Source organism: Populus alba, chromosome 4 (genome assembly GCF_005239225.2).
Source record: "Populus alba chromosome 4, ASM523922v2, whole genome shotgun sequence".
NCBI lineage: Eukaryota > Viridiplantae > Streptophyta > Magnoliopsida > Malpighiales > Salicaceae > Populus > Populus alba.
In genome coordinates, this window is record NC_133287.1 from 1980551 (window position 1) to 1996775 (window position 16225).

The following is a 16225-nucleotide window of genomic DNA, read 5'->3' on the forward strand; positions in this document are numbered from 1 at the left end:
GAGGAGATGGTGTAAGTGGAGACAAAGCAGCTGATGCCTGAGAGGGCGTTGTACTGCTGCTGGAGCTGGAAGAGGCGCGCGTTGCTGGTTGCTGATGCATGCTCCTGGTGCATGGAAGTGGCTGAGTTGCTACTAATCTTGACGATACTGGTTTCGTCCACTGTAAAAGTTTTCATGCCCCTGCATCCGATCAAAACTTGTGCTTTTCCAAGCAAAAGCCATGGTCCCTTGAAACTCAGCAGATTTTCGGAGCGAGGATCGCATGCCAATGTAGTTCATGGTTCTGGTTTAGAGGCAGACGTGGCGGAGATTAATGGTGATTGGGACCACAGCCTAGAAGGTGACCGGGAGGAAGATGATCTCCGGCCTTTATTTGCTTCTTCTTTTTTTTTTTTGTGAGGAGCTTGCAGATCCCGGGGGTTGAGGCTGAAGAATGAAAAATCAGTTTGATGGGGGAAGAGATTGAGGCCAGGAAAGAAGAGAGGAAAAAGCTGGGGGGAGGGGGCAGCGGCGGCTAGTCTAGGACTCGGCCGCCCCCCCCCCCTTTTTTTTTTGTAAATGTTTTTTTTCCTTTTTTTTATAGGTTTCTGGTAATGGTCTTCTCCTGGTTTTTTTTTGTGTCGTTTAGGGTTCCTCTCCAATCCTCCTCCTTTTCTTTGCATAGATTGGGATCAGTATTTATAGTGCAAGAGTCCCATCGCTTATAAGAAATACAGTCTCAATCAAACGCATTTTCTTTTTTGAAGTTCGAATTAGAATCGAATTCGAAATCAGACAACTATCATTATCTTGAAGGTAAGGATTATCTCGAAAGTAAGAATTATCTCAAAGATAAGGATAGAATGACAAAAGCACACTATAGTCCTTAATTTTCACGAAAGTTGACAAATGACACTTTTCATCGAAACAAGTCTCTGATATTTTAATTTTACATTTTAAACCCTGTAAAAATTAAATTAAAAATCAATGGGCCAAAATTGGGTTATGACATTGCCAACTAACTTTTCAAGCAGTTGATTATAAGTTCCTTTAAATATAGTATGAAATAATAATAATGATGTATTTGAATTTTATTTAGCATATTGAAATTACTATTTTTTTTTCTAAAAAAAGAAAAGAACTTATCAGTCAATAAAAACAGCTTATAGAAATTTCAAAGAAATGGAGACGTCAAATTAGCGCTCGTCAACAAATCCAGAATGACTTTCTGTCCACTATTATTATCGCAGTTGCTTTAGCTCTAAAAATTGTCTGCCATTCAAATGTTCTATAAGAACTTTCCACCAAGTCAACATTTGTTGTCTCTGAACTTGTTATAGAAATTTCTAAGAAAATGAACATGGCAAGGGACTCCGTGGTCTCTGTCCCCACTATCATTGAATTTTTTACAATCAGCAATAAATAAACACGGCACGACTTTTTTCATTGACTTCAATCTCCAGTTTTTCTAAGCTTCTCTCCATTCCTTGTCCACATTACCTTTCATTTCATCTGATAAAAAGATATAACTTTCTTTCCTCCACCGTGAGGGCTGCTAGCCAGCTGATCACCAAAAAGATGAACTCTCTCAAATTCTACGTTCTCCTGCTCTCGTTGCTTACCCTTGCTATTATCACTCTAGCACAGGAGGATGCCAACTACCTCTATCATGGTTGCCAAAACGCAACCACCTCCACATTAAACAGCACCTACCGAGCCAATCTAAATCTCCTCCTCTCTTCACTTGCCTCAAATGCAACCCCGAATAATACCATTGGATTCTACAACACCTCTTTCGGGCAGAACACTGATCAAGTTTACGGCCTGTTTGTCTGCCGTGGCGATCTTAGCAACTCTGTTTGCCAAAATTGTGTCACCTTCGCCACCGAAGATATAGTCCAGCGTTGCCCAATTGGAATAGCGTCCATTGTGTATTACGATGCGTGCATCCTACGTTACTCTAACGTGAACATTTTCTCTAAGGTGGATCAAAGCCCTTCTTTCTCTTTCTCCTTGTTAAACACACAGAATATCACAACCGAACCCCAGCGTTTTAACAATCTAGTGGGAGCCGCCGTGAATGATTTGGCTGCTCGAGCTGCAAGTGCTCCTCCTGGTGCTAAAAAGTTTGCCGTGAACAAAACGGCTTTCGATGCGTTCCAAAATATATACAGCCTTGCCCAGTGCACACCGGATTTATCTAGCTCTGATTGCAATCGATGTCTCAGTGCAGCTATAGCTGGATTGCCCAATTGCTGCAGCAGCAAGATAGGAGGAAGAGTCTTGTTTCCTAGTTGTTATATTCATTATGAAATTACTGAATTTTATAATGCAACGGGAGTGGCAGCGGAGTCACCGCCTCCTCCTCCTTCGCCCGTGGCTCTTCCTTCTCCTCCACCTCCTCGTTCAGCGACAATACCAGAAGGTATAGTTATTTTCCACTATTTATTGTTGTTTTCAATATCTTTAATCGTTCAGTGACTATAGAATGCACTAGTCGAAATTTAAATTTATCTCTTAAATTTTTTGGATGAAATTTATTTATTAAATTACAAAACACAAAATCCTTAAATTATTTATTAATTTTTTTTCTCTTACGATTTTATACACCAAAAGGCATCTCACATGTTTGAAAGTCAATTCCGAGTCCTCTAATGTGTATCCCACGCCATGAAAGCATTCTGGTGTTAGCTCAACATTTCTTTTCGGATCCCACCACGTGATTGTACCTCAAAAATTGTTCACGATTTTGTGCGTGTTGTGCAAAACTTACAAAAAAAAAAAAAAAAAACACTTGCAATATTTACCATGTTTGGATCAAGAATTGCCTATCTCCATGAACAATTTAAAAAAAATTCATCTAAATTAAGAAAAAAAAACCATGCAAGAACAAATCCCTGATCAAGTTAAGCCCTCTAAAGTTGAACCTCTCAAAGCTACAACGGATTCGTCACGAATATAGGAATTCCACACTACTTACTTTTCCTAGTAGAGATTTGCGACCAGATTCAACAATTCAATTTTTGCTCATCAAGATTAAATCAATCTCTTTAATAGTAAAATATTGTGCAACGAGATTAGAAAATTCATCAGGATTAAATCAATCTCTTAGGAGTGTTTTGGTATTTTTAATATTAAATATTTTTTCACGGTAAAAGTATTTATATACCTCTACAATTAAAAATATATATGCTGCTTTTCTCTTAGGAGTGTTTTGGTATTTTTTAATTTTTTAAATAGTTAAATTACTTTTATACCCTTAAAGATAAAATTAACACAACTCTCTCACATGGAGATATTTTCATTTTTTTACCATGGTTTCTTTTTTTAATGTCATGTTAGTTCGGGGCATTGTTTTATTTTTATAAATGTTTAATATTAAACAAATCTTATTGGCACGTGTCAATAGCCCCCAAGTCTTTTAGGCAGCGTGGGGGGGTTGCTCGGCCACCAAATGCTTCTTTCACTAACGTTGTTAGAGTCATCGTGATGCCTCAGCCCAATGTAATTGCATGGCTCGTGTTTCAAAATTCATAATGGTTTGGCATCAATAACTATTTTTCCTCCATTTTCTCACTCTCCCAACTTAGATTTTTATGCCAACCCATTAATAACTCTAGAACAACCCCTTAATTTTTTAATTCTTCAGACTTATTCCTATTCTTTTTATTACAATTGTTTTATCTTGAATAATTTATAAAATTGGTATACCTTTCGATTTCATCCCTCGCCATTTATTTTCATCTTTTAAACTTGATCACCGTTCTTTCGATTGTTATTTTTTTTGTTTGAAATTATTTTTTTGAATTGATTTTGATTTACAATTTCATCCTTGTTTTTTTTTTTTCTATCAAATTTAATCATCATTCTTTTAATTGTTAATTTTTTTGTTTTGACAAGTTTTTTAAATTGATATTTTTAATTGGTTCGTAATAAGATTCTTGATTGAACCTGGATTTAGAATTTCACAGGATGCGAATTTTAAAGAATTGACTAGGTTTATAATGTTTCGTGGATTTGCTTAGTTTTTTTATTTTCCTTTGTCTAAGTTAATTTTTTTAATCTCATCTCATCTTTCAATATTTATTCAATTGGAGTCTGGGTTATGTATTTTTTAGCTTGTTTTCTACTAAATTTTTTGTTAGTTTTGAAAATGACTTGGTTATTTTGAGCTTTTTATTTATCTTTTTTTGTTGGATTTTTTGGCTAATTCTTTAAATTGATATCTTTTTTTTGATTTCATCATTAAATATTTGAAATTAATTTTTAAACAATTTATAAGATTAAAATTCATTTTCTATTTCATGTCCCTTTATTTTTTTTTATCCTTCGGATTGTATACTCACTCTTTTAATTTCTATTTGTTTTATTTGAGATAATTGTTTTAATTTATTTTCTTTCTCTATATTTTTTCATTGATTTTAAAAATAACTTGGATTTTCTCGAGTCTTTTTATTTATTGTTCTTTATTGGATTTACTTTCACTAATCAATGAAGTTTAGTTGAGAAGTTTGTTGCTATTATCACTAATCAATATTAATTTAGTTGAGAATTGAGTTTCTTAATTTAGCCCGGGTTTGAGATTTAAAGGGTTGTGAGTTTAAGATCTTTGCCTATGTTTAAAAGGTTTGCCTGGTTTTTCTTGGATGTTTTTTTTAAGTTTATGACTTTTTAATTTTATTATTCAATATTTATATCATTAGTGATTAAACTTTTTATCTTCATTATGAGCCTTCTATATGATTTTTTTGAATGTTTTTTTTTTTGGGTTACCATATTTGTTTTTTATGTTTTCCATATTTCAACCTTTTTATCTTTGTGGGGTCTATGGTCCAAGTTACATTTTAAAAAATAAAATAAAAATTGCTTGCCTCATAAAATTACAAATATTTATCAATTTCAGTCTTTTTATTTTTGTTTTGTCTTTTAAATTTGGTCCTTATTATTTTGATTGTTATTTGTTTTGTTTGAGATCACTTTTTTTATTGTTATAATATATATATATATATATATATATATATATATTTTCTATTATATTTGATTTTCATTCTTTTTATTGCTATCTTTTCTGTTTTTTTCAAGTTTTTAAATTAATGTTTTTTTTCATAAGTTCATCTATTAAAATTAAATTAGTTGATAATTAAATTGAACTAAATTATGAATGACATATTTTGATAGCATTATTTTGATAGCACTTGGTCATGGACAGAAAGCAATACTGAACTTATAACCCTGTTTCTAATTATAATGGATCCAAAATCAAAAAGATATTCATGTTGGATTTTCAACATGTTACAAAAGGTTCATTACTGCCTTCAAAGCCGCTTTTGACTTTAGACCATGGAAGCAAAGTTATAAAACCCGGTAAAGTTTATAATTCCGTGAAAGACTTGGATTACTAGTTGGATTAGTCAATACGGGTAAATCTAAACTAGAGTGATTTCAAGATTTATTTTAAGAAATATTTGAAATGATACCGGGTTGAAAAAGAAATTTTGTTTTTTAAAAAAACTCATAAAATATCTTATTTGGATTTTAACTACAAAATCGAGTCAGGGATAATCAAGTTTGACATGGTTCGTTCTCAAAATGATTTGATATAAAACCTGTCTAAGCTAATTACCGGGTCGATGATTTGACTCACAAAACCAAGCCAGGTTTATAACATTTTTATTATAAAAAAAAATAGATATCTAGAATTTATTATCTTTTGTTCCTTGAAAAAATGTTTCTTGACATGGTTAAATATTTTCTTTTCTCTAATTTCTTAACCCGCCCCCCAAAAAAAAAAAAAAAACAAACAAACAAACAAAGAAAAGAGCTCCCATTGAAAATGGATTCGTCTCTGTTTGAAAATGTTTGTATGTGAAAGTTAAAAGCTTTTATGAATTACAATTCGTTTTTGAATGATACATGTTTCTTTTTGCAGAAAAAGGCGGCGTCTCAACAGTTTTAATTATAGCCATTGTCATTCCCATTGCTGTTTCTATCGCGCTTTTCAGCATGTGTTTCTGTTTCCTGAGGAGGGCAAGAAAGACCAGAGATTATGTGCCAGAAAATGATGGTAAAGAACATTAGAAATCTTTTTTAATTGGGAAACAAAACAAAAGCAGAGTCTTTTCTGTTTTGTACTCTGCCTATAATATTTTCAAAAGCTCAAAGGAATATCTACTTGTGTTGTGCAGTTGGAGATGAGATGACAACCGAGGAGTCCTTGCAATTTGATTTGAGTACTATAGAAGCTGCCACGAACAATTTCTCCGCTGATAACAAGTTAGGTGAAGGAGGATTTGGTGAGGTTTACAAGGTAAGAAATTCGTGACGCGTTTAAATTTTCTAGAACAGGAAATACGTTGTTGCATTCGTATTTGAAAATCCCTTGCTCAAGCATCGGTGAAAGTGCTTTCTCAGGGAACACTTCCTAATGGACAGCAAATTGCTGTGAAGAGGCTATCAAGAAATTCTGGACAAGGTGCTGCAGAATTTAAGAATGAGGTTGTTTTGGTAGCCAAGCTTCAACACAGGAATCTAGTGAGGGTGCAAGGATTTTGCTTGGAAGGAGAAGAAAAGATTCTTGTCTACGAATTTGTCAGCAACAAAAGCCTTGACTGCTTTCTATTTGGTATATATTGATGATTTTCTAATGTTCTTCTCATTGCCTTTTAGTACGAGAAATGCATATTTGCCTCTAGGAATATAGTCGATTCTTCGTAATCAGGCACAATTGTCTTTGAGACAGTTGATCTGCACTCTGACTTGAAGGTTCTGTTTTCTTGATTTTATAGACCCTGAAAGGCAAGGACTGTTGGACTGGTCAAGACGGTACAAAATAATAGGAGGCATTGCTCGAGGAATTCTTTATCTTCACGAGGACTCGCGGCTACGAATTATACATCGTGACCTCAAAGCCAGCAATATTCTGCTAGATGGAGATATGAACCCCAAAATCTCAGATTTTGGCTTGGCTAGGATTTTCGTAGTCGATCAAACTCAAGCAAGTACCAATAGAATTGTTGGAACATAGTAAGTTTGGATCTAATTCCCATTTATTAGTAAATTCATTTGCTGACAGAGTGCTTTCATTTCGATTTTTTGAAATCATTTCTCTGTTTTTCTGGTTTGTAGCGGTTATATGTCCCCAGAATATGCAATGCATGGGCGTTTCTCTGTCAAGTCCGATGTCTATAGCTTTGGTGTCTTAATCCTTGAGATTATAACCGGAAAGAAGAACAGTTCCTTCTATCAAACAGGCGGTGCTGTAGACCTTGTGAGCTATGTGAGTGCAAGTTTTTCTCTCTTGAAAACAAGTAGCATAAGATGTAGCAACTTTTGACCATTCAATTTTCTGTTTTCAGGTTTGGAAACATTGGAGAGATGGGACACCATTGGAAGTGCTGGATCCAACTCTGACAGATACATATTCAAGAAATGAAGTAATTAGATGCATCCACATTGGATTGTTATGTGTTCAAGAAGATCCAGCTATCAGACCCGCAATGGCAACAGTTGTTCTCACACTCAATAGTTACTCGGTTACCTTACCATCACCGCAAGAGCCTGCATTGTTTTTCCATAGCACTATAACAGATGAAGTGAACATTTCGAGCAAGGAATTTCTTTTAGAAGATTCTAAAAGCAAGTCTGTTGTTTATTCTGTAGATGAAGATTCAATTACTGAAGTATATCCTCGATAGGGAGCATGTGTATTTTCTCTAAAATAAATACTGGAAATAAAAAACATGAGGTTAATTTTTCAGCACCAAACACTTTAAAATTGTGATTTTTATTGTTTTTTTTTTTAAAACACACAAGTATTTGGATGAATGTCCCAAATTTTATTGATTAGCTTCTACACACACTCCGCTGGATATATTAATCCTCAAATTATAATAATCTAATAAAGATTATAACTAACTAATTAACCAAAGATTAGTTATCTCATAACCATTCATCTATGTAAGCTTTTTTCTAGCATGTTATAATCGTTGATCATTATTTGTTGAAGTTATAAGTGGAATTTGATCATCTATTAATTGTGGTGATTTTTTCACAAACCTCTCTTTTTCTCATCATTAAGTTTCTTTATAAAGCAATTTGTTCCAACTCTTCTGTTTTTTTTTCCCCTAAAAGAAGCAATATGTTAAGCTTGCTTTTCTTTTTTAGCTGAGGTTTTCTCTTTATTTAAAATAGCTTTTCATTTCTTCATGTTTTTTTTTTTTTATCAATATTACTCTAGAGTTCTTTTTTTTTTTTTTTTTTCAATCTCAATGACCAATAAAAAAGTCTGCATGTTACTTCTAAATCCTATTGAACGATTTAGAGCATTCTTACTCTATTTTATTTATAAGATCTTCATATTCATGATTAAGTGACTCGATATTTTGATGATGTTGATCTCATATTGCTTTTTTCTCTGGTTGAAGACTATCACACTCATCTTTAAAAAACTTAGAAACAATTTATCTCTCATTGCTACACTTTCGACTTCCTTCCTCAGCTATTTACTTCTTTCATTAATCAACTTTCACTCTGTTTAATATCAAATTCATCCTACGATATGTACTGATCTTGTGCTTTAGTAGCATGGATCGATTATCGTGTTCATTTGCCATCTCACATTTATCCCATCCAGTTTGTTTGCCTCATTCAGATGGATCAAAATTTAATTTAATTACCTATATGAATGCATGGATATATGCGGAACTCCTTTGGTATTATAGTGTGTGAAATCCTCCAACATTTTCATAAAGTCCGGGTGTGTGTGTGCGTGTTAATTTTCATATATCAGTATAAATTATCTAATATAATTGACGATAGATTTTTGAGGTATTGATACTAAATATTTCCTATGGACATTTTTTATATATAATAAAATTATATTTGAATTAGCATGTGTCAACTAAAACTAGGTTTCTTTTCGGACAATTTTAAGAGTATTTTCACCTTGGTTTATTTAAAGTTACGTATTTGCTTTACAGTCATGGTATTTTGGGCCACCTTTGGACTTTGGTACATGTAATTTTTAAGTTTTTGTTTTGTTGGATCTTAAACAGATCAAAATATTCAAGAAAAATCCTTGTCTATGAATTAAAATCCATGGTAATTTTGTACACACAAGTTTTAATAATTAAAAAAAATAATTGTGTGTGATGGGTACAATTGTCTAATAATAATTTTTAAACAAAAGAATTGTTGTTCCTCTTATACTTTTCTACGTGAATATTTGAAGACCAGAATCTTGATGAGTCAGCTCGATTTATATTGTTGGATCAAACACTTCATGTCTTTGATCTCTCCTTATAGTGTTAAGTGGAGTTCTATAGAAGCACTGGGCTTGATGGGCTTTGGGCCAAATCTGAAGGATCTCGAGTTCAAAATAAATTTTGTTGGGTCAACAAGCCCAAATTGTACCACATTCAAGTAAGGTTTAATTCCCTCGTTGCTTCACTGCCAGACCTTCACATTTTCCTTTAGCAATTTTACTCGCAAAAGTCTCTCTAACCGAACGAGAAGTATGTTGATTTTCATTGAAGATGTTGAACCAAGAAGAGGTCAACGAGCACCGAAGAAGACCATCAACAGGAATATACGGGCTTTTGAGAATACTGTGAGAGATATAGACTGGCTGCTGCACAATGCATATAATAAATAAATTTATAATAAAAAAACATGAATTAAATTGTAAGAAAAAATAAATTGAAGAGTTATTTTGAAAAATTAGAGTGATAGATGTTAGAATCAAGGGGATAAAAAAAATAAAAGGCCACCAGTGTTAAACTAGGGGTTTATTAAGGGGTTTATTATTATTATCTAGGGATAGAGAGGAAGCCATAGTTTCTTTGAAAATTTAGAGTGATAAGCGTGAAAATTAAGGGAAATAAAAAGAATAAAATAATAAAGATTGCGTGAAAATTAAGGGAGATAAAAAGAATAAAATAATAAAGATCATCGGTGTTAAACTGGGGTTTGTTATCCATGCGTACCATCTCTTATGATTTATTCAAGAATAAAATAAAAGGCCATAGTTTCTTTTTTTATTGATATTTTTTATATATTAAAACACTACATTACTTTTTTATTAACAAATGGGACTGATAAATTAATTTTTTTAACTACAGTAATTTTTTAACTTGTTTTTCAAAAGAAGATTTAATATTTTATGATTTATTCAAGAAATCTCAATATATGAATAAAAAATATATATATTCCGTACATTTTCATAATGATGATATAAATAGTAGCGAAGCCAAGATTTTTTAAATGAAAGTATAAATTATTAAACAATATTTGATATTAATTATATGTTATACACACATGTGTTATATAAAGAAATTAATTTGAAATATATGTACCAACTCAACTCAAGTCAAGTAAAATTAATTTAAGAATACTTTTAAAATTAAAAAAAAAAACTTACATTATAATTGTTTCCTTCGAGATTTTATACTTTAAAACTACTTTATAATGATTTTATTTTTTATCTTATTAAAAATACTTTTCTCAATATATACAACAAATTTTTATTTATCTATTTCTAAATCTTTTAAGGACTAGAAAAGATCTTTGCAACAATTATATGTTGACATATGATATATAACATCTAAAATCATAGCTTAAAAGAATTGTCACAAATTGATGTTATTCTTGCTAAATTGTTGTGTTTGTACAAGTGGATTAAACATAAATATTAAATGTTTTCTTTTTAATTTATTTATTATGTCCCTAATTTTTTGAGTTATCTAGTACATTATTTTTAAACATTAGTAAATTTATCACAATTATTTTTCATATGAAATTCATAGCAAAATACTTATCAAATCATCAAAACTCATTTTAATTTATATCCATGAGCATATAATATTACTCGTACACATATTAATTTAACAAACTCGTAAATTATTATAAATCCCAAAATTTTCAATAACTAATTATAAAAAAAATAAAACTAAAATTAGATAATAAAACAAATAAAAAAGATAAAGAAAACTTCCCTAAAACATAAAGTATAAGAGGTTACTTACTTAACTAATTAATAGCTTAGGGCGTGAAGAGAAATTTTATAGAAAAGAGAGAGGCAGGGACAATAATGGAAACAAAAAAAGAGTTTGAATCAATTAGTAGCTAACAAAGAAAATTAACCATATAAAGCTATTATATTAATATTTTAATATAAAAAAACACTTGAAAAAAAATATTTTAGGGGGCAATTTTTTGCCCCATTATGGCTTTGCTACTGGGTATAAATGTGTCTTCTTATATTCATATTCATGTGTGAAAAAATAAAAAAAATAAAACCACAACTAAAAGGTGGTTATATATATATATATATTCATGTGTTGCGCATATATGGTCATCCAAATAAAATCCTCATCATGATTTTTTGCCTAACCTAAATATAAAAAAAAATATGGAAGTTATTTTATTGTAACTTTATTGGCAAAGAAAAAAAGTATAGATGTGTGAGTTCAACTTTGAATATCTGAAATATTATAGTTTGAATTTAAAAAATTATCTCAAGATAATATTTTATTAGAAAACATTTAGATGGGGGCATACTAAATTAACACAGACTAATACATGTTAACCTGTTAAACTTGTGATCCGAGTTATAAATTGTTTTAAGTTCAATAAGGTTTTTTCAATTTAATCAAATGATTACAAAATATTAATATCAATTCAAAATTAATTAAATATTAAATGATAAAATAAAAAAAATACCAATAAAAAACTAATTTACATGATAAAATTAAAAAAAATCAAAATAAAAAAGGCTAGACTAGATTAGGTATGCGGGCTTGTTGAGGGCCAACATGCCTTGGTGGCCCAACATGCTTGCTCTATTTAAAAACTAGGGCTTATGCTTGAGTGCATGGATAGGCTTGCGTGCTTAAGCTACTAACAAACCACACATCATTAATCACCTATTAGGCGCCAATTTAGAATTCATCTATGTGGCCAAAAAAAAAAAAAAAAAAAACAAGGGAGGGGTTTTTTAGGTTAAAAATTCATTTTTCAATCAATTTTTATTTTTAAAAAAACACCTAATAAACATCATAAAAACATTTTTAAACCACTTAATAACCTTAAAACACCCCAAAATAATCTAATTGTTTTTTGAAAATAAACCAAATAAAAATTCTTTAAACTGAGTCTAGTCTATTATTGCAAGCAAGATAAGGGTTCAAAGCCATGACAATTAAATCTTCATTGTCAAAAGGAATTTATTGTCACTATGAACAATGAGTTTCTTTGTTGAAAAGTGATTTAACCGATAATTTTCTTTTTCCTAGCTATTTTTAATGAATTTATCTTTAATCTCTTTGATCTAGAAACCGAAGAATGATTAAATTAAACTTTAAGATCAAAATAAAAATTATAGTGAATTTGAGATTGTTTATGAATTATGAATTTTCACTATATTTTTTTTTAATTTTTTATCTTTTAATTTGGAATTTTTATGATAATATAACACATAATTTCATCTAATTAGACTATAAAAGTATTCCATTGAAAGAAAAAAAACGTTATAATGAAAAGAAAAGAGAGAGACAAGATCAGTGTGTTTAGTTGATTTTCTAATTTTGTTATGAAGACTTTTTGAAAATTAAATAAATAAGACACCTTTAGTTTTCATTTTATGTAATAAAAAAATAGAAGTTGGGGTTTGGTATCCCCTCCAAAGGTATCCCCTCCGGTGTTTCTACCCCGGGGAAGGGTACGAATATCGTAAAGGTTAATGGTTAGTGATGGTGGCAAGTGACTAAAAGTCCCGTTTGAAGAAGAGTGGCGGCGGCATCACCATATATTATTAATTAATTTATTTTTTGTTAGCATCAATGGGCCTCACGTTTAAAAGGTTTCGGCTGGCCATAAGAAACCAACACCCACAATAAATGAACAATGGGTTCCCAACATCAAACCAAAACTTGTGCTTCATAAGAAATCAATAGCAAGAGTATGTGCAGCTCAAAAATTGCGAAGAGTTGTCTCCAAGGTGGCATGATGAAAGCAATTCAATGCAAACGCAAACGCAATCGCAAACGAACCAAGACAATCCAAAAAACATCATTCATAACATAAGACACCTCTCAAAGAAATCAAATCCATCGCATAAAGCATCTCAAATGGCTGCCATTGCAAGCCGAACCTGTAGCTCAGAAAACCAAGACGGAGAAGTAATTGCAATGAGGAGCAATTGCATTGGAATAATAATGCGTGGGCAGCAGCACATGTCAAAACAGCAAACATGGCCACATGCGCAGCATTGAAGGAAAGAAATGGTGTAACAACAACAGAAGATGACACAAGATAAAAAAAAAAAAAAAACAGCAATATTGAGCAGCAATCTAACATGCAGGAAAGAAAAAAAAGAAAAAGAGAGAGGGGCCTTCGCTAGGGAGGATGCCTTGGTGAGAGTCCTCTTCTGAAACTGTGAACGTCTACCACGGCTGTCCGCTGTTGACCTGGCACCAGTGCTGCTCAACAGTGGAGTAAACAACAGAACATAAGACAATCTGCTTCTGAAGAAACAGCAACAATATGGCAGGGATTTGGTGCCAACAGCCAAGGAAAAGAGAGGAAATTGAGATAAAAGAGTCTAAATGAATTGGAGCAGCTGGAAAATAAGATTGTGAATGCTGCGAGCAACTTTGTTCAGCCTTCTTTGCGTAGCGTCATGCTTGGGGACCAGCTTTGTTTTTCTTATGTCAATGTGTTTGTCTGAATGGTTGCTAATTTGCTTTGCCATTGCAACACGCAACAGCCGATGAAAGTTAACCATTGCTACTCAAGCAATGCTAAAACAATTTCCAAATTGTTTTAGCATGCTAAGTCGACAACCATTCCCACTCGACTTAGCATGCTAAAACAATTTCCAAAATGTAAAACACACACCGTAAAAGTTGCTGGAAAAGCAACTGGTTAGTATTGAAGAAATAGCTTTAAAAAGTAAACGACAATAGCATCCACATGGGTTGATTGACCAAAGCTAAAAACGCATGGATTCAAGCATGTATTCTTATGTATTCCCAAAACCACAATCTGTAAAGTTATTTTCCTTCACCAGAGATGGTAGAAAAAAATCTGGAAAGCCGCGCCAACACTGTAAATTGGAGAGATTCTCAACTCATGGTGGCTTCAATTGAGAGGGAGGGGCAGCGCGGGAACCAGGTGAAGAGAGGCCGAGTGGATGGCAGATGCAAAATGAGTTGCTGAGCAAACAGGTAGCAGCCCCAAGCCCAGCCAAACGAAGTGAAAAAAAGCCCACGAGTAAAAACAACCACGCTACCAGCCCAAGCCCACCAACATCACCCAAAAGGATAGAAAAAAAAAAAAGCCAGGCAAGATCAGCTGTCCGTGAGGCAAAATGCACTGTAACAATGAATAGGGACGTGTTCAAGGAGGTTTTTTAGATTGTATTTACAGTTTTTTTTTTAAAGTATTTTTTATTTAATAATTTATTAAAATAATATATATATATATAAAAATTATTTTTTATATCAGTGCATAAAAAATAATATAAAAATATAAAAAAATATTAATTTGAAATTAAAAAAATATATTTTTTTAATACTTTTTAAAACGCAAAACATAAAGTGGATGGAACAATCCTCCTCAAACTCAACTGTAGCTCCTAAAAAAGCAATCCAGGTCTGCCGTTTGCATTATGCTCTATGCTCCTTTGAAATTAGGTTAATTGGTCCTACGATGAAATTCACAAAATGAAGCTTCACATTTTGTCGGTATTGCAGGAGCTTGATTTCTCCCTAATTTCATAATCGCTCTGGATCTCAAATATATAGTAGTTGCTTCTACTGCCCAAGATGGGAGCATTGCCAACAATGGATGTGCATATAATATTGAATCAAGGGAGCTAAACAAGATCGACAGTTTCAGGAGATGGATGGATAAAGGGATTGGTGGAGAATGCCATGATTCCTTAATGGCTTCCCATTCAGGCAATTCTTGGAATACAGTAGGTGCTGAGAATGATTCAATGAAGACAAGAAAGTTTCCAGTTTGTCCCACTATATTTTTGCTGTTGAAGATCTGGAGATTTGGGTATGTTAAGTTGTAATCATAAATAAATTAAATATTTTATTTTTACCAAATTTGCAATATCATGATCATCATTTCATATAACTGTTTTATTTCATGTTTTTTTTTTTTTTTACTTCTTTGCAATATCGTTAGTTTTATACTGTGTGAAATAATAGCTTGAATAATTAATAAATTTTCATAGTAGTATTAATTTATAAGGATTAACTTTATTTATTTTAGATTTCATTAAATATATGATGATGTGGCCACTAAATTTACATATAATCATATATCATCAAATTATTAGAAAATTAAATTTGAGTCCTAAAAAGTTGAAACTCTTTAAAGTATAAGAATCTACACTTTGCATCCAAAAAAATAAAATAAAAATTGCTTGAATGTTTTTTTTTTTTTTTGAAAAATAACATACTTTGGTAAAAATTCTGAAGAATGACATAAGTTGAAAAATAGCATAATTTTAAATATCAGTTTTGTACACCCATGTTATTCTCAATATCAATTGTTTAGTTAAAATCAAATTGCATGTCTTATATGCAAGTTAATTAACTTGAACAAAAATTAACTTAAAATTTTATAAATATCCAATGGTCGAAAGATAAGATTCAAGATCTAATGGTTAAGAAAGAGAGAGTGGATAAGATGATGTTGCAAGAGAGAGAAATGAGAAAAAAAAAAAGAGAAAGAAAGAATGGGTCATTGATGACACACCGATGCTCTGTTTTTAACATATTCAGTAGTGTTAGGAAGATATCAACAAAACAATTTCAACAACACTTTAGAAGACCACTGAAAAAGGTCGTAATTGATTCGAAATTAATCCCAAACAAAACCCCTAACCAATTACGATCTTATTTGCTGGTCTTCCAATGTGTTGTTAGAATCATGTTGTTAAAATCTTTTTAACAGTTCCGGGTGAGTAAAAAATAAAGCTATAGTGTGTCATTTGTGACCCTTTATTTCTTTTCCTTTTTTCTTTTCCTATTCTCTCTCCCGCCACATTCACTTATTTCCTTTTTCTTTCTTGACCATTGAATCTTGAATCTCATCTCTTGACCATTTGATCTTTATAAAATTTAAGGATGACTTTTAAAAATGTTAATTAATTATGGATTTTAAAACAAAAGATATTTCTAATAGCAGTTGTGTTCAAATGTTATATTTTCCTATTATTTTTTTAACGTGTGTT

General features: G+C 31.7%; 1 protein-coding gene across 1 annotated transcript; it reads left to right on the plus strand.

Annotated features, from left to right (window-relative positions):
- Positions 1 to 1430: 1430 nt before the first annotated feature.
- LOC118058626 (cysteine-rich receptor-like protein kinase 10) lies at positions 1431 to 7763 on the plus strand. The gene is made up of 7 exons (XM_035071348.2): positions 1431 to 2404; positions 5909 to 6043; positions 6165 to 6286; positions 6391 to 6601; positions 6765 to 7002; positions 7105 to 7255; positions 7335 to 7763. Exons 1-7 carry the CDS (start codon positions 1558 to 1560, stop codon positions 7671 to 7673), a joined length of 2043 nt encoding a protein of 680 aa, XP_034927239.1. The 5' UTR covers positions 1431 to 1557; the 3' UTR covers positions 7674 to 7763.
- Positions 7764 to 16225: the final 8462 nt, after the last annotated feature.